Raw genomic sequence first — 25,260 nt, forward strand, 5'->3', positions numbered from 1 at the left:
TAGAAATACGGGTATATAAACGAGTAATCAATATTAACATTTTCCAAGTATAATAAATTCAAATATTTGTATCTATACAAACATTACACAGCACTGCGATATAGATTTTTTTATTTTATTTTAAAACTTCCTTTATTTCTTCAAATCGACTTTAATAGGTAATAATAAACACTGAAAAAAAGAAAAAAAAAAACGGTTCTAGTTAAACATTATACTAGCAGCATCACAAAAACACATACAAATTTACATTTTATGTAAAATTCATCATCGATGGCTTTACAAAACAGATAATGTTTACCAGTACAATTTAAGTGCAGTAAGTACAGCTAACATAAATGACTGTCAAAGGTCAAAATAAAAGGTTTTATGTTTTTGACTGTATTAAATTGCCAAAGTAAGCAGTAATGGTTTTCAGTTTGTTGTTCAGAAAGTTCTGCTCCACTTCCACCTTCCCACCTGGGCCGGCGAGCGCCGCGATCTGCACAGAGTGAAAGAAGAGAAAGAGGAAGAAAAAAAGAGGTAGAGCAGGTCGACATGGTCATTAGTTGCCAATATCAACATGTCAGTATAATATAAACACAGTATCTTGGTTTAGAGAAATTTGTTGTTGAGTTCAATAACAAGAACGTCACACTAATACACAGTATTTAACCATACAAGCAGTTATAAGCTTAAGGTAATGATGTATTTACTTTAGATATTAGTGAACAAATTTGCTTCAGTCAAACCCAGAATGCTCCGGAAAGTAGTGTGGTTTCAAAAGGTGCAACCACACTTCAACACCAGACAAGAAGACCTTTCAGAGAATTCAAAAACCAATTTACAGCTGCAACCGACAGATATCAGATGCACTGAACTAAACCCAGGCGTACATGGTGTATTGTGTGAAAATAACTATTTCTGATGGAATAAGAATAAGATTTCAGCTAAGTTTATCTTGTGTTGTCTGACACATACGACAATAAATTATATCTGAAACTTGATGTATACTTAGTGTACAGCAGCCATGTGTACTAATATTAATCATCTAGGCCCTGTCCAGTTAAAATTAAAGTTTGATGCCTTTACGGCCATGTATGCGAACACTTAAGTCATTCATACACTAGTGTACATCCCCTAGCGAAAAATAATGTATTTTGTAAATACATTACAAAATAATTTTGTAACAATGCAGTTTAATAGTGCGGACGTTATGCTGAAGTCCAACTAAAGTATATACTTAAGTATATAGTTGAAGTATTGCAAGTATACTACAGGTACTTTAAACATCTTGCATTCAAAGACTGATATTTTTCAAAGATCATACAATCCTGATCGATAGTGAAATTAAACCACGTTTTAGGTTAAATATTAAAAAATGTGCATCGTGCACAATTAGTATGCCAAATCAAGTTTTATAATAATCTTTATATCAGTAAGTCTCGAGCGATATGTCGGTAATTACAAAAAAATATATTGCCTTAGAAAAAAAGATATTTAAAAATTACATTTAAAAAATGAAAATTATTCATGTAAATAAATAAAAGTGTCACCTGTTCCATGTCTGTGTTTCGAGGAAGAAAATAGACAATATTGTCTGAAATCATTTTTGACAACCTGAAAATTTCACATGTATAGAAAGTTAAGGAAGCATGAATAAGCAGTTTGAAGCACACTGAACACATACATTAGAGAGTATATCTTCCACAAAGAGGAGTGATGTGAAAGGACAAATCTGAACCTTCTCTTCCAAATTCTAATGAAAACCTCATTTGAAAAGAGAGGCACTGCCTAGAATAAAGAACAGAGTGAAAGACAAAGGATATCCATCTGGAGTCATCATGGTCTGGATGTTGAAGACGTCAGCGCTGAGGTACTCTGGTCCTCCCCACGGGGGACTGAGGAAAACCATGTCTCCTCGCAGGCGCGGAGCCAACTGCAGGAAGTCTCCCTGCACAAACTCTATCTGCTGCGCCACACCGTACACTTCTGCGTTGTGCTGTGCCAGAGCCAGCCGTACGGGGTCGATGTCGATGGCGATCACTGGATGTCAGGAGGAGAAAAACAGCTTCACTTACAAGAGGGTCAATGACAAACAAGAGTGGCCATGCTAAAGAAAAACTAATAAAATCAAAAAAAGTTCAATATAGTTATTTTTGTATTCATGTCAGTTTTTTCTACAATTTTCAGGAAATGTTTTATTCATTGACTTTGAGATTCTCATATGGTATAACCATCAAGTACTAACATATTTACACCTTGAATACATGTGAGTAAATATACACAACTGTTCATACATTTGGGGTCAGTAAGATATTTTTCTTTTTTTTTAATAAAAAAAAAATAATTGAACACTTTTATTGGGCAAGGACCCATTACATTTACTAAAAGAGAGAGTAAAGACATTTATAGTGTTACAAAAAATATATATTTTACATAAATGCTTTCAACTTTCTATTCAAGTTTCCTGAAAATAAAAAAAAACACTGTTTACATAAAAAATATTAAGCAGCACAATTGTTTTCAACATATTAATATTTCTGAAGGATCCTAAGACTGTAATAGCGGCTGAAAATTCAGCTTTGCCATCAAAACAATACATTTGAAAAAATATAAAACTAGAAAAGACTCATTTTAAATAGTAATATCGCATAATATCCCTTTTACTGTATTTTTGATCAAATACATGCAATAATAAAGCATGAGATACTTTTTATAAAGTTGTATGCATTGTGAATATTCCTAAATGTTATGAATTCCAAAAACAATCCATCATAAATTAAAAACATTATATTTGAGGTTTGCATTTTAACATAGAATGTATGTATATTAGATATTTGGGGAAATTAGTGTTTTTTTTTTTTTTTTTTTTACCAAGCAACATGTTTTTTTTTTTTTTTTTTAACAACAATACTATATGGTCGATCTCAAATTCTATTTAATTACAAATCAAAAAATGTGATGGTTTCACAAGACAAATGGAAACCACTATACTGGTGTTAGCATGGTAGGACGGTGTTGACATGGCGGTGTGAAACGCAACTGTACCTCTTTTACCAGTGAGGGCAAACTGAATGGTATTGCCACCCACACCACAGAAGGCATCGATAATGAGCTCTGTGCTGAAGCTGTCCTGCACTCTCAGGGCAATGTGCTCTGCGATCTTCTCAGGGGTCACTGAGAACCAGCCCTCTGTGGACAGAACAGTCACAGGTTACGCACATCACATCTGAAATTAGAAGCAAAAGCCTTTTATCCGTTCATGCATTTTTCCTCCTCAAACAAAATAGTAAGATTAGCAGAATATTTAATTATAGTTAAACCTAAATGCACCCTTTTATAACAAATGTGGTAGATTTTTGACACTTCGTCCACCAGAGGAAGTCTAGCTGAAGAACTAATCATCAAACATCCTCCCCCCTCTCTAAATATATAGCTTTGCTCCATATAACGAAGGATGATCTTTTTTCTATTTTGTTAATTCATCATGTGATGCCAGAAAACCATCTATTTCTAGTAGGAGGTGTATAAGCCATTCAATGCTTTCAAGATGTGATGACCTTAAAGCAGACTCCCTCTGTATCTCCAAGCAGTTCATCATTCTTGAAAGCTGTGACACTTTAAAACATGGCCTCAGATGCTGGATCTTCGTGTTTTTAGGGTGTTGCATGTATCTGTGCGAGAGAGCCGAGGCAGAAGCAGTCAACGAGCACAGAGAGAGTGGAGTTAAACAGAGCATGTCCTCCTCTGATTCTGTGGAGACCAACACCATCTGCTTTTAGCCTCTACAAACGCATCTCTGTTTTTCCGCCTCTCGTATTTCTCTCTCCGCTGAGAATAGAACACCTGCTAAAGTAACAATCACTGGTCTGGAGCAACCACATTCAGCACTTCCTGTTTACAGCGTGAGGTCCAGACAGCGGGCGGCACCAAGACCCCATCAAGTACAGGTGCCGCCGAGTAAAGAGAACTTGCTTTTCTAAGCACATATACTGTAAGTGGTGGCTTAAATTTGCATAAGGATTAAATCATACATAAAGAAACAAGCTGTAAACACTAATAATGTATTATTGTACTGCTGTCATTTTATAATTGCAGTGACATTTCCATCTGAAAAATACTATTTTAAAACTTAAATGTCCCAGATTAAACCTACCATGCAATATTGAATAAAGTATCTCCTTACACATATGATTCCAGGTCAAAATGAATGACAATAACAAGAAAATGAGATTTAAAACATTGCTTTTTATGTTTTTATACAGGTAACACTACTGATATCAAAATTTGTGAGAATTATTTTGATGATGCAAATGACTAAATTGCTTTTATATACATGATTATTAATTTAACCACTTAATTCATTTTGATCTTTTGAACTGAATGATTATTCCACTGTATTGCATTTACTCAACTGCATTATGGAATTATATGCCTATTTTCATGCTTTACGTGTACTACATAAAATAACTACCGTATTTTTCGGACTATAAGTCGCACCTGAGTATAAGCATCAGTCCAAAAATACGTCATGATGTCGCATTTATTTAGACCCAAGAACTAAGAGAAACCATTACCATCTACAGCCGCGAGGGGGCGCTCTACGCTGCTCAGGGGTAAACTACAGGAGCACTGAGCAGCATAGAGCGCCCTCTCATGGCTGTAGACGGTAATGTTTTCTCTTGGTTCATTTCTATCGGTTCATGTCAAATTCATTTTGATAAAGAAGTCGCACCTGACTATAAGTCGCAGGACCAGCCAAACTATGGAAAAAAGTTTGACTTATAGTCCGTAAAATACAGTAAGTATAAATTAAAGTTATATAGACTTTTCCCCCTATTTTTTATTTTTTTTTCAATTAAAAAAATATTAAGTATCGAAAGACTAAAAACAACTGCTGCTAGATAGATTCCTACAAGATAAAATGAAAAAGACCCCATTTACTTTAAATCAAATTACTGGTTACATTCAGGACAATTTACTAGAACAAGTATTATTTCTTTCCTTTTTAGTTCCAGACTACTAGTTAATGTTGGATAACCAATGGATAACCAACATTTTTTCCTTGTTCAACATCCTGTTCCACATAGACATTTCACATTACAGAATAAAAGGTCTAGTGAACACCATTTCTTGTTGACTTGGTCTCTTTAATCTCTCCGGTCTCTGAAGTGGTAATGCATGCCAGTGCCCTTTAGAGAGGTCACACGCTGATAAAAATCGCTCAGAATTTCCTCATTCCATTTAAAAGTCTGCGTTTTGATTGGCATAATGTTGACGTCATAGCTGTGTTTGTTGTTTGGTTCCTCTCAGCGGTTATTGCAGTAGTAAAAAGAGTGGGTTTGCATCTCTGTAGCCCTGAGGTAATCCCCCTCCTCTTTATGGCGGGGGTGCAGGAGATACACAATTCAGCCCACGCTGTTGGTCCACCCCTCGCTCTCCTCTATCCAATCAGGCAGTGCTGAAGGAAAAGAGGCTCACTGTGGCTATGGGCTACAGTCTCTGTTGACATGAATAAGTGAATAGATACGAGGCTCTGATCTCACTTTCAAAGAGAATTCCAAATGCTTAGTGAAAGAGTTATGATCCGAAAGTGGGAGAGACGTATAAAAACACATTAGTCATGGTACTTTGGAGAATTCAAAGAGGAATCCGCGGTCCATGAGGAGAGTTTTTTTTTTAATCCCAAATAACGGGACCGTTTGACATTTGGCATCTTTCCCAAGACCAGCCCTGTTAGAATCTAAATCCTAACCCAATACTACGGTTATTATGTAATACAACTTAACAAGAACTGTGACTGACTTCACAGGAAGAACATTTGAAAAAGTATTTGACATTTTCTGGAAACTATACAAAAATGAATCTGTAAATACTACACTAAAATCATATTTTTTATGAATATTTGTCTAATGTCCAGTTAAAAAGTGAAAAATTAAAAGATGAAAGAACACGAGAAGCAACCCTGCACAATATATTAAAGGGATAGTTCACTAAAAAAATGACAATTCTGTCATTAATTATTCACTCTCACGTTGTTCCAAACCCCAAAGACCTTCGTTCATCTTCAGAACACAAATTAAAATATTTTTGATGAATTCCCAGAGCTCTCTGTCCCTCCATACACAGTCCCTCTGGGATTTCGTGGGACTTTTTCCGATTTTTGCATTGAAAATATGCCACAGACAACATTCTTCTAACATTGTTATGATTTTTCTGACTTCTGACTTTTTAGCAGACGTCTTACAGATGAACTTGTGCTGTCTGGATAGTTGAGATGCAGATCAAATTAACATTCATAATGTCTAAATATAAATTTAATAAATACAAAAATATATATTAGGGAGTGGAAATTGCTAATAAGCCTAAAAGTACTTCTCTGCAGCCATGTACTAGTGGTAAATTAATGTATTATTATAATTTTTTGTATATTATTAAGTGTTTTCTTTTAGTTTTATAAACTAAAGAAATCTATGAAGTATGAATTATTGATATGATATTGTCATCATATTAAAAATAAGTTTCAAATTCAGTAATACAGCTTTGAAGTGCTGGAAAAAGTTGTGTGAAGCATTTAAAAAAAAAAACTCAATCAAAAGCCCACTGTGTTCACAATGGTCGAAACATAAAGAGGGGATTGATATTGAGGGGATTGGGGTTATGTTATTGTATCACTGAAGAGAACTGTCTTGAGAAAAGTTTTGATGGCAATTACATTTTCATCTCCTCTTACTTCTGTATAAGTGCAGCTCTGCTTTGTTTAAAACGGTAACCAAGGAAACGGTATATAGTGGCTGGTTCATAAGTGCCACCTGCTGTCAAAGAGTGAATTTACACCTCATTCAGACCTGCTGTTTTTGTTTCATACAGATGCGTTTTATTTTATACGGTCTATGCAGCAAAACAATTAAAAAAAATAAATAAAACCTAAGGTCAGACCATTTCTGTTTTTGTTTTAAATCTTGAAATAATACAAATCTAATTCAAATCAAACACAACTGATCGTGCAACAAGTTAGGATTATGATTAAAATGCAGTGGTTGCCTTTTATTTAAAATGGTTAAATTACAGATATTTTTGTTTAAGGACAGTTTTTTTTTCTTTATCAGCAAATAGCCAATAAATAAATTTGCTTAAAAAAATAAAAAATAAATTCAGTATCAGATTCAGCCAATGTGTTAGAATTTTTTTTTTTTTTTTTTTACCAAAAAAAAAAAAAAAAAAAAACCTGGAGAAAAGAAAATCGGATACTGATTCAGCTATTATCAGTGATTCACTATTTAAACTACTAAATAAAAGGCCTCAACTTGGAGGTAGAATCTAGGATGTCTTTTTCTATCAATTCCTCAATAGGCAGATCTTGTTTGTACATAAGTCAGGGATCTTAGGCTTAAAAGGTTGGTGACCACTGCATTAGATAATTTCTGCCACAAGTTGTTCCTGTAGTTTTACTATGTTCAATCCATGGTGAATGGTGGTGATTTGTGTTTATTGAACAGTGTTATTTTTCTGGTTTCCACATCTGTGGCGTTTGTTCTGATATCTGTAGCTTTAACAGAACCCTGCACTGAATTTGAATGCTTCTCACAAGATTTCACAGAGATCCTGCGGTAAATTCGACTGTTTCTACACTGTATGTCCCAGCACTGTGTTTAATGGTGTCACATGATCGAGATCTGCCCACGGCTCCGGCCTGAGCAGATAAAGAGTCTAGTTCCGCTAATAGAACCGTTATAGTTCCACTTTTGGTTCATTTGTCACTTATGCAATACTGCTTCTTGTAAAAATGCATATGCTTTAAACATTGAGCCTTGGTGCTAGAATTCACATTTTCTTGTACACCATCATCTCATTCTTTCTTAAATAAAAAGAATAAAGAACAAATGCTCAAAAGACCAAATGGTAAAAAGTATAAGAGACTATGCAGCAAATTAAATTCCTCTTACAAGATAAAATTTGACAAATGAAAAGCAATTATCAAAGCAGGTTTACGTTCAGTTTAACACACTGTGTCCATTTAGAGAGCGAGCCACTTTGCAGGCAGCAGTGGAGAGGATAACACAGGTAAAGCACCAGAGCTAAAGGTTGTCCTCCTCTGAGGATGAGCACTGTATTTGTGTAAAGTGTGGCGTGGGGAAAGAAAAGAGTGCTCTCCTGAGCCCTCTAAAAGCTGCCTTGCTCTCACTCGCTCACGGTCTCCCTCCCTTTTTCTCTGGTCTGACGCAGGAGGGATGAGGGGCTCCGTGTCTAGCATCAGCACACACACTGCAGTCAGACAGCCCACATACAGCGGCTACAATCTCGCACTGACATCATTCTCTGTTCCTCAGTTCTCAGAGGCACCCTCTTTTTGTTATTTAAAGTCACTGGTTTTACTGTGAATTATTCATTGGTGCATGTTATTCCAAAAATAAATGAAAAAATACATGAGATTAATTTGCTAGTAATGTCACTTACAAAAGCTGTGCGGGCTATTGGTATATGTATACCCAAATAGCCATTGGGTCTATTTCATCATTCTATTAATTCCCAAAGGTCAAGTCAAAACCTGCTCTAGCTTTTTTTTTTTGCGCTGAATGTCCCTGTTCACGCATTACATTATCGCTATAAAACGGACACTGAGAAGAATTAGGGCTGGGCAATATATTAAGTACTTGTAATATATTAGCAGTTTTATTTGCCAATATAACATCAACACTGTGATCATGAGTAAATGTGCTTTTTATTTGACTATTTGGAACCCTTATATTCTAATGTCTTTAAACAGATTTAAACTTCAGTATTAGGGGTTTTGATTTAATTTGCATCATCATTAAGAAGTGTTCACCAAAATTTCTGCAGGGCATATTTTTAATCCATTATCATGTATGCCTATGCTGTATATTTGGCATTGTTGTACTGGTGCAGATATGCATGACAATGTTTGAATATTTGCTCACACTTTATTTAAAGGTTCAGATCTCACCATCAATATACTCCTAATTCACTTTTTATTAATAGTCAGTAATGTAGTTGTTAAGTTTATGTATTGGGTAGAATTAGGGATGTAAAATATGGTCATGCAGAATATGTGCTTTAGTAATAGTTTAGTATAGGGACCAATTCTCACTATTGACTAGTTGCTTATTAGTACATATTAACATATTGGCTGTTTATTAGTACTTCTAAACGCACATATTAATATTCTTCCCTGTGTTTATTAACTGTTTAACCTACTTTTTAAGAAGATATTAACTGTGTTTTATGTCTAACATTTTTAATCTGTTAGACCACAATGGCTTAGTGGTTATAAAACAATCAAAAGAATAAAAATGGATTAAATGCAATACATTTTTATTGATATCAGCAAGATTGATAAAGAGTAATTAATTTCTAGTTCAACAGGTTGTCTATCTTTGTAATCTTCCACTGTTTAAAACTTAATGTCCCTGATGTGGCAGCACTGAAGCTGCTTTGGATAAGAGCTTCTGTTAATTGAATAAATGCAATGAATTAATGAATCGTCTAAAAAGGAAGACGGTGGCTTTGTGCTGACTCACCATGATCTAGTCTGATGCCCTCATCGAACCTGGAAAACAGACGGTAGCGTTGTGCCCAGTACTTGGCCAGCTCAGGTTCTGCTGCAATCTCAGGTGGCATCGCCACATCCTTTCTCCTTTTCCGGTTCCTTCTCTTGTTCTTTTTAGAGGCTCGCACGCTCTCTGCTGGGAAAGGCAACAGTATGATTATGTCAAATTGCCTTGAACGGCAAATGAGAAGCCTAACTGTGTTAATGGTTGGCTTGTCTATTGCACAGACTGTGATTATCTCATTTGTCTCGTGTAAAAGCAGGGCGTTAAATGCTGACCTCCCTCAGCGCCCTCAGGAGCATCGGGGAGTAAGAAGTCAGGGACGTCTAAGGTCTGCAGCTCTCCTCGAGGATCGGAATCACTGTCCTGTCTCTCTTCTGGCTCTGACTGAATGTTCTGCTGAAGTTTCTCACTTTGTTCACATCTTCTGCTGAGCTGAGGTGTCTCCTCAAACTCCGTTTCATCACTTTTTTCCCTGTCTTCTTTTCGTGTAGGTAGACTTCCATCTTCTGCTCCCTCACAAGGCTCAGTCAGGGCTTCAGGCATGGAGGCTGGAGTCACCTCCTCAGAGTCAGGATCAGTCTGAACCTGCTGAAGGAAACTCTGGACCTGTGAGGGTGTGAGAGAATACAGGGCTTGAATAAGAAGGAACAAACCCAAATACTGCACACCAGTATCTGGAAAGCTGCTTTGCAACAACATTTATCATTAAAAGTGTTATGCAAATCAATTATAAGACAAACAGAAATGCTTCACGTGCTGCTTTATAATTCTGTGGAAACCATGGTACATTTTCTAGTATGAACAAAGATTAAAAGAACTGCTTTTAATTTGAAATAGAAATCTTTTGTAACCACGTAAAAATCTTTACTGACTTTTTTAATCAATTCAGTGCCTACATCAAACCTATATCATTTAATCAGATGGGTCCCTAGCATTAAACAGAAAGCACAGCTAAGAGCAGCAGAACTGCAGGCCTCAATGTGCGGAAGCCCCCAACAAAGCCTTCTTTAGGCATCCAGCCTGAAAAGATACAAGTGATAATGTCTGATGCAGTAAAGTTTTCGTCCTCTGCCAGATCAATTTGTGCTACAGAGAAATCAATTCTAGAGCGCTGCAGTAAAGTCTAGTCTCTTCACTGGCTAAAATCCAGTCTCACATGAAACCTAAGCTGGCTGCTGTGGGTTTGGCACTAAACTCAGAAATCCACCTTCATCCATAAGATGACTAGATGCACTGGGTTGAAAACAACAATTTGTCTCTTTTCTTCTTAAATATTCAACAAGCCAGTGATGAAGAGCAAGCGTTTAAACCTGTCCTGTGTGCGTTTGACAGCTGGGAACGTGTGTGTTAGTGTCAGGGGTGAGACTCTGTCTGTTTGACAGCACGCAGCAAACGCTGTGATGGGGGGGGGGGGGGTCTCGGTGCAGACCACATGAAGTGTCAGCCTCACCGCTCCTGCTGACTCGATGCTCTCTACCCCATTCTCCTCTCACACACAAACTCTGAACAATTTACACTGTGCTTGACTGATCTATAGTAAGGCAACTAGAATGATACATCGTGCATGAAAGCCCACAAAAACCATGTGTCAATAAAACCTCAGGCAACATATGCATTTCATCGCTCAGCTGAAGCAGCGCTGTTGAAGACCATACATCTGAGTGCACAGTAGCACAGAGGAGCTTAAGCAGGAGGACTACTAACTGCATAATGAAAATAAATAAATAAATTAAAAGAGAACTTCATCATCCAGAATAGTCTCTAAAAGCCATATCTGGCAGAGATACAAAAACAAAAAAATTCTAAATAAATAAATATTTTAAAATAAAATTAATACATTCACTTAGGAAGCATTCAGTTGATCAGAAGTGACTGTAGAGACGTTTATAATGAAAGATTTCTATTTCACCAAAACAGTATATTAGAATGATTTCTGTATGATCATGTGACATTCTGGAAATCTGGATTAATGACTGCTTAAAATTCAGCTTTGCCATCAGAGGAATAAATTACATTTGATAAAGTATTACAATAGGAAAACAGGTTCTTCAAATTGTAATAATATTGTTAACTTTGTTAAAATGATCAGCTCTGAGCAATAGGCCTTGCACTTATTGCACTTCATTTATTTCTGTGTTTGTAAAGATCAGTGATAAATACTTAAAGCTAATTGCCATGGTTTTAACTCATTTTGTTCATACTTATAAATATTTAACTTTTAAAATTAAAAAGTGTGTTCACTGGAATATTGCATCCCATAAGCTATTAAATCAAATTTTCTGCTCTCTGCAGCCCTAACATTCAAATGGTCTTTGGCCGACCTGCGATTGTCTTGTTTTGATGGGGGGGGATTTTATGGGCGATTTATTTCTTCAAAAATGAATTGCCTATGAAGCAAAATATAGCTTACTTTTTGAAGGACTTTGCTGATCTTTGGCTTTGTGGTTTGTGGTCCATCATCAGTAAAGAAGATGTGCTTGTTGATTTTGCAGGCTGCTTTTTTTCTTCCCTCAGGAGGCTTTCTGTTCTCCTCACTCCTTCTGCCAGTGTATGGAGCCTGGCCTTGTTTCAGCTTCACAACACTGTCAAACCTGCCAAGACAAAAAACATTGGGATGTTAATGGAGGCCTTGATTGTTTTCAGCAAACTAAAGGCCTGTCCAGCCTCTCAGTCTGGGGTCTTACTTGGGCTGTGGACCACGTCTCAGACCGAGGGCATCCCACGCCTCCTCGACTGGCACCTCCGCAAGCTCCTCAACATCCAGCTCATGACTGTGAAGAGATCAGCCATTTAAACAGCACTGGATTACATCATCATAGTCTTTCAAGTTTGGCATTGTTTGCTCAGCTCACAATGATCAAAAGCCATATACTAATATCAATTAGAATAGATATACTATAAAAGCTTGAATAAAAGTTTAGTAATATTGTTAAATATTATTAATTTCCAATAACAGCTCATTTTAAAATATTTAATATATTAAAATAATCATTTGATATGAATACTTTTAATAGATTAAAAGTTTTTTTTTTTTAGCATCAATGAAGCCAGTTTCAACATGTTAAAATGCTAATTTGGAGCTCAAGAAACATTTCTTATTAGAATTTACATTGAAAACATTATATTATATATTATATTACATAAAACATGCAGATTTTGTATGTTTTTCAGGACTCTTTGATGAATAGAAGTAAAAAAAAAACAGCATTTATTTGAAACTGAAATCTTCTGTAACCATGAATACATCGCATTCATGATGAATAAAAATAATCATTTTTTAAAAAAACACACAGACTACTATTATGTACATTTTTGGTACTCCCCCCGGTCATTATGTACTGTCAGCAAATGGATTTGGAATGATATAAATAATGACAAAACATTTGTTTTCGGGGGAACTATCCCAAGAAACCAGAATCATTAACTGACACAATACAGTATTCTTCATAACAGAACGCCAGCTTACGCTCTCTTCACTTTGGCTCGTCTGTTCTCTGGAGGTTCATCATCATCATCGCTCTGATCTTCATCGTTAGATCTGCTCTTTACGGGCTGTCCACTCCAATTACTCAATGGTGCAGAGGTCTGTTTCATGTTGCCATCTGAAATCACATAATCAAAAGAATGTCTTCTACTGCCTGATGTATACAGCAGCAAAAAAACCTGTTCCAGCGGTACAGATAAGTGCGCTGTTCAGATGGCATCAGTCATGGCCTGACAATCAGGATGACAACAAGAGCCATTTTTAGAGTAACTGGGAGTGGATTGTGATCAATTCGAGCACCCAGAAGTCTATGCTCTCGTTCACATGCACCAGCATTAAAAATCCATAGGCCAAAGTCACATGCTCCTTTCATTCAAGCATCTTTTGATATGATGCATTAAACATTCAGAGCCAAGCTTAGGCTGCAAAAAAAGACATCTGGGGAAAATGATCTGCTTTTATACAGGGGGCGCTGTCATATAGCAAACTCAATTCAAAGTTTTATGTCACTGTGATGATGATGATGATGATGATATGATCATAGGTGGCTCTGTCAGAGCACATCGAGCAGGCCAACTGCCCAAAAATAAGTTAAAAGGTTAAAAAGTCACCAAAATTGACTTTCAAATTTATTTTGCTTTGCATGATACATAAGCATGTAAATTTAAACTTCTTTAAACTGGATTTATTCTGTATATTTGTTACAAAAAAAAAAAAACTATTAAAAAAATGGTTTGCCTATTCTTCCAGTCATAAACATAGTCAATACTCTAAAAATGCTTTTTAAAATAAAAAATATCCACAAATGCATAAGCATTTATCCCCATGCAGACTTCATTGGAACTATATGACAAAGATACATTTGACCTCAAAATTCAAGTTATGTTTACTCATCCTAACGTCATTCCAAACTTCCTAACTCTGTTGAATGTAAAATAAGATTAGGGCTGGTAAGTGATTCAAATATTTTATCAAATTAATTACATGATGTGGTGATTAATTAATCAAAATTAATCGCACATCAAATTTGTAGAAATTACTCCCAAAAGATCATTTAAAGTCGTTGTTGTGTAAAGCGCGAAACAGGCATTACAAAAAGTAGGTTCAGTAAGAAATATTTGGTTTGATAAAATTGATCACATATAGCCTACCCTTTTGGACCACGTGAGTAAATGATGAAAGATTTGTCATTGTTGGTTGGGTGGACTATAACGTTAACAAGTTATGTTCTTAATTTTATTATTATTACTATGAAAATATTAAATTATTTCTTTAATGAAGTTATAATCTAAATACTAACCTAAAACTGCCAGTAGGTGATGGTAAATGTCTAAATAATTAAGTCCTCGAGTGATTTATTCATTGATTTGATTCGTTGAAATGGCTGATTCATTCAGGAGTGAAGTAAATGGTTCTTTATGAATGGTTCATTGAATCATTAGACTTGAAACGCGTTGTCGCCATCAGACCGATCATTGTATGACATTAAAGTACCGCAAGAGCTTTAGAGAGCAGACGACTCCTTGTGCTTTGAATCGCTCTCGCGGTACTTTAATGTCATACACCGATCGGTCTGTGCAGTGCCACTTCAAAGCCAACGCGACTACGGCCAACGGTTCAACGCGCCAAATGGTTCACCCAATTCATTCAAATTGTGGATTAAGAAATGAAATGCCGTGGGTTGCTCGGAGATGAACAGTTCTGCTTTGTCTTTATCTTCTGGTTGGCAAAATTGAGCATAACAGTGTGTCTAAAATAACACAATATTAACGTCTTAATGAACTGTTGTATAAGATGAGTATCACATTTGCACTAGTGTGATATTCACTGATCTATTATAGATCAGTGGTGATATTGCACTTAGCCTACTTCTCGTGTGACATTTCTTAATTATGTGATGTAAATACGAGACACAATCCCAAACGGCGTTTTGCCCCATATCTTGAATTTTAGGGATATTCTCTAGGCTCCATCACGCAGTAATCTGTACCTCTGCTCCACTGTATGAAATGGCAGATGATCTACATACAGTAGGTCTGGGGCGGGGCAAGTGCATCAAATGCTTTAATAATTTTAACGTCATTTTTCTCCACAATTAATCTAATTAACCTGTTAAATTACCAGCCCTAAATAAGATATTTTGATAAATGTCTACGTGTTAGTTTTTGTCCATTAAATGGAAAACAATGGTAACCACACAATGGTTTGTTTCCCAAATCTTTGTTCAAAATATTTTCTGTGTTCCCCAAAATAAATAAACATAAAATCATGTAGGTTTGGAATGACATGAGAGTAAATAAACGAGGTCAGAATTTTCTTTTCTTTTACTGTATTTTAGCCGCATTAACAAAGCTAGGGGGTGGTTAATAATCATTAAATTATTCAATTTTTGAATTAGATTATGTTCTTAATGACAGAAAATTGAGCACACACTATATAGGCCCATGCTGTAACTGACAAAATAAATGTAAAATCATATGGCAACTGCACTAGACTCAATACGCTTTAAGTAGGTCATGGAGCAGGAAGGTGTTGACATATTTGGGTTCAGCATCACTGCAGGAGCACCACAGTCCCCATAGCTAATACACAAAGAGACCTTGAATGTCAAATACATGCACTAACCAGAACTGTCAGTGCAGGCTGTATGTGACGATGGCCTTTTGCGGTTTCCGCCATCACAGGGCTCATCAGCACAGTTACAGACCAGAGACTGCTGGTCGCCGTTCTCGCCTTCAACTTCCTCAGTCAATAAGCTCAGGCTGCTTATGAGATGGGTAACGTCTTTCTTTGACCTTTCTTCTGTCAGATTCTCCAGTGCCTCTGTTTCTCCTTGGCTGCCCTGGTTTTCCTCGGAAGCAGCGATGGTGCTGTAGGTCTCGTCCACTGTCCAACCCTGGGCGGCCCAGTAGTGGAACTGCTCCCAGTAGTACTGGTATGTTTGATGGTAGTGCTCGGCCCAGTCTGCCTCTGAGCGGGAACAGTCCTGTGTGGAACTGCAGGAGATATTAGGTTGTTTCTCCAGCCAGCTCTGCCACAGCAGACCCTCCCCATGCTGCTGCCAGTAGCTCAGCCAGGCCTCTTCTGACGCGGGACACGGCTGTTCGGCTGGGGTCTCAGCGATGTCATTCACAGCACACGGCTGTTTCTCTTCAGAGTCATCATCTGAGGGGGCTTCCAAACAATTGATGGTACTTTTGTTCTTCGCTCTTGCTAAAACTTGGCCCTTAAACATAAGAAACAATACTAGTTTTGGGTTACAGCCAAGTCATTTCCTAAAGTAAATGGGGTAAAACTTCACAATAACGGTCTTTAATGAAAATTTACTTAGAAGATAGCAAGCGAGCGGGCGGCTTCACTGCACTGGATAATCCATAATCACAGGCCCTCTTCACATCTGGGCATTAACATGCCATTTAGATGCATATACTAAAAGTCAAGTGTAAATGTACCTGAGACACATTGTGATGAGATCACTGACCAACATTTGACAGATGTGTTAATGCTAATGCACTTTTACATTATTTGCAAATACAATCCATACACAATTTGGATACAAACTACATGTTAATGCAAGGGGTAAAGGGGCCCATCCAAATGGAAAATGCTACAAACATAAAACAAACCAAAAAAACAAGAATCGAGGAAATTAAAAATAATAATAATAATAATAATTTGTAATTTAAGTTATTATTTTGTATTGTTGAATAATGTAATACTACACGTCATTTTGAAATTAAGAATTTTTTTTTTTTGGATAATACAGTAATATTGTGAAATATTATTACAATTTACAATAACTGTGTCCTACTTTAATTTATTTTAAATTAAATTAAATTAAATTTTACATTTAAATTTAAAATAAATTACATTTAAATTAAATTTAAAATTACATTTAAATTAAATTAAATGTATGCATTTAGCAGACGCTTTTATCCAAAGCGACTTACATTGCATTCAGGCTAACACTTTTCTATTTTCATGTAAAAATAAAATATAATGTATTCCTGTGATGCAAAGCTAAGTTTTGAAGGAACCAAACATTCAGTGATTTCCCTTTGGTGCTCAGGAAACATTTCTTCTTATTATTATCAATGTTAGAGACAGTTATTGCTTAATAATATTTATATGGAAACCATGATACTTTCTCATTCAAAAGTTTGGGAGAAGAAATTTATACTTGCATACAAACACGTTTTATACACTTTAAATTGTAAAGACATTTACCATGATACAAACAACATTAATATATGTTTATATTTCAAATAAATGCTGTTCTTTTGAACTCTCTATTTTACAAAGAATCCTGAAAAATATCAGATTTTTTTCCCCCAAAGCCGTTAAGCAGCACAAGTGCTTAAATATATTTATACAGAAAACTGTTTAAAATTGCAATTATGTTTCACATGGTTACTGTTTTTACTAATAAGCACATACTTGGGGAGTATACTGTAAGAGACTTATTTTAAAAAGATAATTATTCCAATTACTAAAAAGTTTTATTTATTTCAAATATTTGGTCGGTAGTATATAGACAGCCAGGATGTGCCAATTATAATTTTATGGTTCAGATATGTGCTCCAGAGCACCCCCTATGTGGGTAACATGCAAGCTCAAAGTAAACACTCAAAGCAGTCTTGTACCCAGCAGTCCGTGCATTATTATGACTCCAAAGGACTAGGGCAAGGGCCTAAGACTTTATGCATGAACATCATCATTGGCAGGGCTGACATAAATGGACAGCAGTGCTATTCCAATATAAAATCAAGATCATAATGCATGCAACAGACATACAGCTTTCCTCTGTTTTGATGAGCTGACAAACTCCACAGGAAGCCCCAAACTGGCCATAAGCATGGTCTCTTCATCAGCAACCGACTCTTCTTCCTCATCCTCCTCATCCACAGAACAGTTAAGGTCCTCCAAAAGCTCTTCCCCATCATAAGCTTCAAAATCTACTGGGGGAAAAAAAGTGTAATGTGAAGCTATTTGAGCATTGTAAGCTATATCCTGACCATAACCTGTTGCAAGCATCTAATTCAAGTGAAAATCAAGGCTAAATAAGGTTCTCAATCTTTTTGGCTCCAAGCAACCCCATTAACAATATTCATGACTTTTCCTTGTGCCTTCAATTTACTAGAATATTATTAGCCTAAGGATTTTTACAAACATTTTTCACTCAATTAAAAATAGTACTCATTTAATTTAATCAAAATGTTATTAATTTACCAATTAAATCTACCCAATAAAATATTTTAAAACTTGGCAGCTTGTAAAATGTAGATGGCTGCACATAAAGAAAATGTCTTTTAGGTTACTGAAAAACATGGACGTTTATAGCAGAAAGTTGGGTTAAGCATTCATAGAGAATAATGTGGAAGCAATCTGGTGGGTGAGACAGCATATAAATATGAATATTTTGTTATATATAAATATGAATATTTTGTTATATATATATATATATATATACATATGTGAAAAGACAATATATATATTGTCTTTTCACAAATCTATGCATACTTGTGTCTGAAGCTGGGTTATTTGAGCAGGTATGTAATTAATCATTTTAATGTAATTATCTCTAAAATGTAGTGTATTGTTTTGTCGGTTTAAGGAAAATAAAAACTACGAATTATAAATGGGAAAATTTATATTCATTATAAAACTGCCCATGGAGTTTTAATAACATTTAACACGATTTTCCGGTTTACGCTTTTAAAATGACCCTAAATGTACCTTGTTCACAGTTGCTGAGGTAGTGAATTAAATGTTGTAATAGTTTAGCTTACATTATTGCTTGTTTAGTCTCATTTCAAATCATTTAAAATTCCCGATGTCCCCTTGGAGGTTTATTGAGGCCACCTGGTTGAGAACTGTCAGGAAATCAGTATGTAAACATTTTCTTCACATATAATCAGATATTCACAGGAAACTGTACCTTGCAACTGACTGTCGGTCTGATTCAGTATGGCTTTCAAATCTGACCGATACAATTCTCGATCGCTGCGGATGAAAACAAGAGACAGTGTGTTCACCATTTATAAAAAAAAAAAAAAAAAAAAAAACAGGCAACATACCATGTAAACTTAGTAGTCAGTGTTACACAGTGAGGGCTCACTATCTTTACTACTTCAGATCTATGTGATATATGGTGAAGATCATGTTTTTCAGTTACTGTCCTGCTGAAAATCAATCCAAGGCCAATTTGTTGTTGCCTCGTTTTGGGCTTAAGGTAAGAGGATACTTAGATAATTCTTACCACAGGTAAGTCACTAACAATACAGCAACGGTACATTATAAATGTAACTTTTGCTACATGCATTTAACCTGATAATATAGCATGCACATTCTATCAGTTGATCAGAACATATTGCAATCTTACTTGACGTAAGCTCTGGAGCACAAGCAGTGTATTGTCATCTCTCGCTCTTCACCCTGATAGAAGAAGATATCAGCTAAAGGAACAGTATTCCGCTCTCTGTAATCAATCATAATGATTGATCGATCTACAAACCGAACTTATCGTTTCTCTTTTAACCGCACATTAGAAATAAAAACGACCGCGAGACATATCGTTATAGCAATATATAAATAAAGTGTTGAATTAAAACGAGGAACATTAAAAGTACTACTACAACAACGTCTATCAAATTCTACCTAGCATTTATCTACACACATTTCTCCCTGTGCGAGTTTCCCCCCTCGTGTTGTTTCGGAAGATGCCCGTCAAGTTAAAAGACTCTCAGGAAATGTGCAACACTGACAGGGCATTTATGGGGCTCTAAAACTTTTATTATGAATATGCTGGACATGCACATAAGCTGTTTCCTGTTTGTGTCACATGTAAAGAGAGCCGGTTGAGTCAGGAAGAAAAAAAACATGTATTAAGGACAACAGTGCCTATTTCAACGAGGTATCATAATGTAAGTAGATTTGAGAAAATTTTATTTTTTAAACGCTTCTTCTAAAGTATCCATCTATATGTTTAGTTTTACGAGTGATCAGATGTGTAATTTTTAAGAAGAGTAGCTTTAAAAACGCAAAATCTGAAGCTGTTGTTATGTTTGTTTGTCTATGATCGCTATCAACTGTTCAAGTGCAACTGAAGACAGAACAGTTTAATGCTACGCCTTTCTTGTCATCTTCATACATTTGACTGTGTTCATGTAAATGATTTGGTAGTCTCTCTCCTGTGCCTGAACAGAATGAGCAGGTATAACCTGTCATCGACGTCATTTGATTTTAGGGCACCGTTGTGAAGGTGGTATGTTTGGCCGACCAACACATTTCCGTTGGAGAAGGTTTGTGTTTTGTCTTTCTGCTTTAAAAATAATTTAATGCTAAGGATTTTTTTTTTTTTTTTTACATAATATATATAAAAATGACTAGAATTAGATCAAATTGTGTTATCTGTAGAAGCCACTCGGTGACATAGAATTTCACTGCAAATATTATGATTGTTGTCAAACAGTCACCTGTCTGCTATTGGTTGGACGAAACCGATAACCCCGCCCCAGACTCATTCTATTGGTCGAGTCCTTGGAATTATAATGTTCTATCTGCATTCCGAGTAGTTTTGAGATATTGAGCTTCAAAGTTTTTGTGTTCCATTCAACTGTGTAGATAGAACCTTATTGTTTTTTAAATAAAAAGTCCCATAATGTACACAACATGAAAAAAATCTATCACATAATGTAAATACGTTCACACAAAATAAGAATATGTGAATAACTCAATTTGGACAAAAATGTCAGATAGAACCTTATGATTCCAAGGGGACGTAATGTGAAATTATATGCAAATTTAGTAGGCTCACTTTAAGGTATGCTCATATATTTGAGTTTATAAACTGAAGGAATGAAGTTATCATTTACCTTAAATTATCAACAAGCAACCATTGCTGTAATATTTATATTCTTTATTTTATATGAGATTTGAGCTTTGTATTTTACAATGCAGTTACTTAGCTGAAAATTCAGACCCAAAATGATTTATATAATTCATTTCCATGTGTTAAAGTCTTTTTTTTTTTTTTTTTGTAATCTTGTAGCTTTAATACTTTTTAAATACTGCTTCTGCGTATGTGCACTTGGATGGGTTAAAAGCAGAGCACAAATTCCAAGTATGGGTCCGTTCATTCAATCCTTTATATATTTTAGAATAAAATAACACACACAGTGTTTGACTCTGCCTATTGAAATGTTCTTTAAATGTCAATAATACGACACACTTGAGCTTTAATGCCATCTTAATGTCCACGATTGATCATTTGTGTCTTTCATACCCAGGTCTGCCCCTTTGGCAGGTTGTTGCCTTGTTCAGCCCATCTGCCACTGGGAGAGGCTCACAGTGAAGCAGCATGTCCAGTGGGAATGAGTCCTGTCTGTTTGAGAACGGATCCATCAGCTTCCTCTCCTGCTTGCTTCATGTGTGGGAGGAGTGGGCAGGGCTCGGGCAGCTCGAGGACTACCTCAGTTTCTTGCAGTATCTGCTCTGGGTTTTCACACCTCTAGCCATAGTCTTCATTCTGCCTTTTCTCATAGTTATCTTCCTCTATCTGTCCATACTCTTTCTGCATGTGTACAAACGTAAGAACCAGCTGAGGGAAGCTTATTCCTATAACCTGTGGGATGGTGCGAGAAAAACTCTGGCAACCCTGTGGGATGGACATGGAGCTATTTGGCACGGTATGGCTTTTTTATTTTTTATTTAAGGTTATGTCTAAAGGCATGATTTGACATATGAAGATTTTACATATTCTACATGTGTATTATCAGACTATGGATTTTATTTGTCTTTTTTTGGTTGTTGTTTTTTTTTTTTTCTCCCAGTCCTAAACCATCTTGTCCTCTGACAGCATAATCAATGATGGGTTGATGCTCCTGGCATTAAATTGCAATTTTAAAATGCGTAACCTGCTCAGTCATTATGAACCAGAGCATCTAAATAACTTGTGATGTCTGATTCATTGAACCAGTTTAATTTGATTCATTTCACAAAGTGCATGATATTTTTAAAGGTTACAAATTAGTAACATTTTAAATACTGTGCAAAAGTTTGGTAAGTGTTATTTTTTTATGTTGCTTTGAAAGTATTTGTATAATATATATATATATATATGTATTATTATCAATGATGAAACTGTTACAAGTTTAACTTTTTTTTTTTTTTTTTATAAACAAACTTCAAAAATATTTATTAGAACCAGAAATCTTTCTAACATTGTGGATGTCCTTACTGTCATTTTTGGACCACAGCTTTAGGAATTTGTAATGTCAAATTTTCATTTCCATTTTTATTTCCTGAAAAATAGTATGTGTCACACAAACATTGAATAATTTTCTCCTGATTAATTAGTTGTGTATTTTGTGACAGGTTATGAAATCCATGGTTTAGAAAAGATTCCAGATGAAGGACCTGCTCTCATAGTCTACTATCATGGAGCTATTCCTATAGACTACTATTATTTCCTGGCAAGTGTTATCATTCAAAAGGGAAGAACTTGTCATTCGGTGGCTGATCATTTTCTGTTCAAGGTCCCAGGTAAAACAAATTTCATACTGGTGAATTAAGTGATCTATCAGCCTCGTTTTTCCCATGACAGAGTCATTACTCAGTACCTAATTTCCCAGTGATTCACTGATTTTGGGACAAAACATGTCCTTTAAATTTATCTGCCATTAGTTTTTAAAATGGCAAAAAAAGAATTTTGTTTTTATTATAACATATGGAAGTCTTTTCAAGAAGCATTGACAAACTTCTGTCAGGGCATTGTCTCCATCCTGAAAATCCTTTCCATATTTTACATTCATTGAATTCATCAAGGTCACACACACTCCGATTTTATAAACTATATTGCTAAAAGTATTGGGAAACCCCCTCTAATGTTTGACTACTTTAGTAATTTCCATGAGGATACATTTTATTGTTTAGGCATATAATGATATTCCAGGGAATTGCGTGCTTCTTATTTTATAGCAACAGTTTGGACATGATCCTTTCCTATTCTAAAAATACAATGTGTATAAAGCAAGATTAAAAAATAAACGATTGATTCAGCCAGTGTGGAAGAACTTGACTGGTCTGCAAGTCCTAATGCCAGCTTAACACTCGACTTTAAATGCATCACTAAACATCAATGACTTGTACATATGTATACAGTCATATTATACACTTCCAAAACCATTGCAACAGAGATGGAAATACAATTATTAAATAAATACATTATGTTTCCATCTTTGTTGCCACAGTTTTGGAAGTGCTCTTTTCTGTTCTAAAGAAGGGGGTGTGCCAATACTTTTGTCCTTATAGTGTATGTACAAGTCATTGGTGTTAGGGGATGAGTTTTTGGCTCAAGGTCTGCATTTAAAGACACACAGATGGGTTCGTCTGGGTGGGGGTCCCAATACTTTGGACATTATTGTGTATTTATATACTTTTGAATTTACTTTTATTTATTGTGCTTCTATTGTCCGTAAAACAACCACAACAGGGTTTAAGCTCCTCTTGGAGGTGTTTAGTGTGATCCATGGGCCACAGGAGGAGTGTGTGAAGGCCCTGCGCAATGGCCACCTCCTGGGCATCTCTCCTGGAGGAGTACGAGAGGCCCTGTTCAGCGATGAGACGTACCCTCTGCTCTGGGGCAAACGCAAAGGATTTGCACAAGTGGCCATTGACTCTAAAGTGGTGAGCGTCCTTCTTACTCTGCTCTTTTCAGACAAACTGCTTTTATTATACTAAGAGTCTTGCACTTGTCCCTATAGCCAGTTATACCCATGTTTACTCAAAACTTGAGGGAGGGATTTCGCTCTCTTGGGACATTAAGTGAGTCACCAACAAAAGCCTGAACTTTCACACAGTTGTAAATTATCATCTAAATATATTATAAAAAGAGGTCACTCTTAAATTCATCTGGAAATTCCTTCAGGGTTTTATCGCTGGGTGTACGAGAAGTTTCGCCTACCGATAGCACCCATTTATGGAGGATTTCCAGTCAAATTTCGCACCTTCTTGGGTGACCCAATTCCATATGACCCCAAACTCAATGCAGCTGAGCTGGCTGAAAAGGTAGGACTCTGTAACTGTGTGGTCTGTGTAAAGGTCTGACATTTGTTCATTTGCTGAGCTGGTGTTTTGCAAATAGAAAAGAAAAATAAAATCTTCAGGAGGCTCTAACCTCTACACCATCCTGACAAATCCTGACCTACTGTTGACTACACAACATACTCGAGCGCCATTTGTTTACACCGTCCCCTAAGGGAACGTACCAACCAAGAGTGGTGATCACCGTTCATCACATGTGCAGGTGTACACAGTCTGCAAAGTGAGAGAATGCTTGTATAATAAAGGACCCCCTAAATCGGGTTCTATGAATGAATAAAGTCTGGTGCACAATCTTTTTACTTCAATGTTGCATGGCATTTCAGAAATCCTACTAATATGCTGATTTGATGCTCAAGCAAAAAAAAATGTAATTATTATTTCCAATGTTGAAAACTATAGATATGTATTATCAATTCAAGCTAGAGTTAAAGCCATTGCTAAAAGGCACAAACCCCAGGATGTTTGATTCTTACATGTGCCCAGTGAATAAAATGATGGCCCATGTGCAGAACACAGTGTCAGCAAATAACAACTACTGCACTGTTAGTAGATAGTTAAGATGTCACGTGTTCAGTTTATGCCTCTGTTGAGTCCGGTTTTGTCCTCGTATTGAGTGTGCTTTCTTCAACTGAACCCATCTGTTCAGGTGCAACAGGCAGTTCAAGCACTTATCGACAAACACCAGAAGATACCTGGAAACATCCTCCGAGCTCTTCTAGAGCGATTCCAAAGGGAACGCAAAGAAGATTAGCACTCTTGCCTTCTCTCAGACTGAACAAATAAATATGCTTCAAGCATAATTTAAAGGAATACTGGAGATTTTATAATAATGTTACATCATGAGATTGGCAATGTTGCATATCAAAATAATGGTGCGTATCTTTTGTAACGTGTTTTTAAATGTAGTCTTGTGCATGTTGAAGAGTGTTTTTGTGAACTTTTATTTTTATTTTTAGTTTAAGTCTTCAACTTATTTGCACACTTGGATTTTATTTAAAGGACCACTGCCAAAATAGTTTCCACAGAGCCTTTGCTTAGTGTTTTTTTTTTATTTTTTTTAAGCATCCTTTTAAGAATATAGCATTCTGGAAATTGATTATTTATCTATCTGAAGGAAAATTG

At 35.9% G+C, this 25,260-nt stretch overlaps 2 protein-coding genes across 6 annotated transcripts; one reads left to right on the plus strand and one right to left on the minus strand.

The window, feature by feature from the left end:
- Positions 1 to 101: 101 nt before the first annotated feature.
- tgs1 (trimethylguanosine synthase 1) lies at positions 102 to 19,781 on the minus strand. 3 transcript variants are annotated; one of them, XM_052549176.1, is made up of 13 exons: positions 19,418 to 19,781; positions 18,974 to 19,038; positions 17,830 to 17,993; positions 15,661 to 16,261; positions 13,018 to 13,153; positions 12,236 to 12,322; positions 11,962 to 12,142; positions 9,827 to 10,157; positions 9,519 to 9,680; positions 3,028 to 3,171; positions 1,804 to 2,022; positions 1,533 to 1,609; positions 102 to 478 (listed from the first exon to the last, which is right to left on the minus strand). In XM_052549176.1, exons 1-13 carry the CDS (start codon positions 19,525 to 19,527, stop codon positions 365 to 367), a joined length of 2,391 nt encoding a protein of 796 aa, XP_052405136.1. In that variant the 5' UTR covers positions 19,528 to 19,781; the 3' UTR covers positions 102 to 364. The 3 variants fall into 3 exon arrangements, with proteins under 3 accessions (XP_052405136.1, XP_052405133.1, XP_052405134.1); XM_052549173.1 differs by having other exon boundaries at positions 9,519 to 9,683; XM_052549174.1 differs by having other exon boundaries at positions 9,519 to 9,683; positions 17,830 to 17,990; positions 19,418 to 19,780.
- A 65-nt stretch (positions 19,782 to 19,846) lies between these two features.
- On the plus strand, positions 19,847 to 24,948 carry tmem68 (transmembrane protein 68). Of its 3 annotated transcripts, none has more exons than XM_052549181.1 (8): positions 19,847 to 19,958; positions 20,282 to 20,336; positions 21,324 to 21,722; positions 22,411 to 22,578; positions 23,528 to 23,721; positions 23,799 to 23,859; positions 23,963 to 24,102; positions 24,785 to 24,948. In XM_052549181.1, exons 3-8 carry the CDS (start codon positions 21,395 to 21,397, stop codon positions 24,887 to 24,889), a joined length of 996 nt encoding a protein of 331 aa, XP_052405141.1. In that variant the 5' UTR covers positions 19,847 to 19,958; positions 20,282 to 20,336; positions 21,324 to 21,394; the 3' UTR covers positions 24,890 to 24,948. The 3 variants fall into 3 exon arrangements, with proteins under 3 accessions (XP_052405141.1, XP_052405143.1, XP_052405142.1); XM_052549182.1 differs by having other exon boundaries at positions 19,886 to 19,958; positions 20,240 to 20,336; XM_052549183.1 differs by lacking the exons at positions 23,799 to 23,859; positions 23,963 to 24,102.
- The last annotated feature ends 312 nt before the right edge of the window (positions 24,949 to 25,260 follow it).

This window comes from Carassius gibelio, chromosome B2 (genome assembly GCF_023724105.1).
Source record: "Carassius gibelio isolate Cgi1373 ecotype wild population from Czech Republic chromosome B2, carGib1.2-hapl.c, whole genome shotgun sequence".
NCBI lineage: Eukaryota > Metazoa > Chordata > Actinopteri > Cypriniformes > Cyprinidae > Carassius > Carassius gibelio.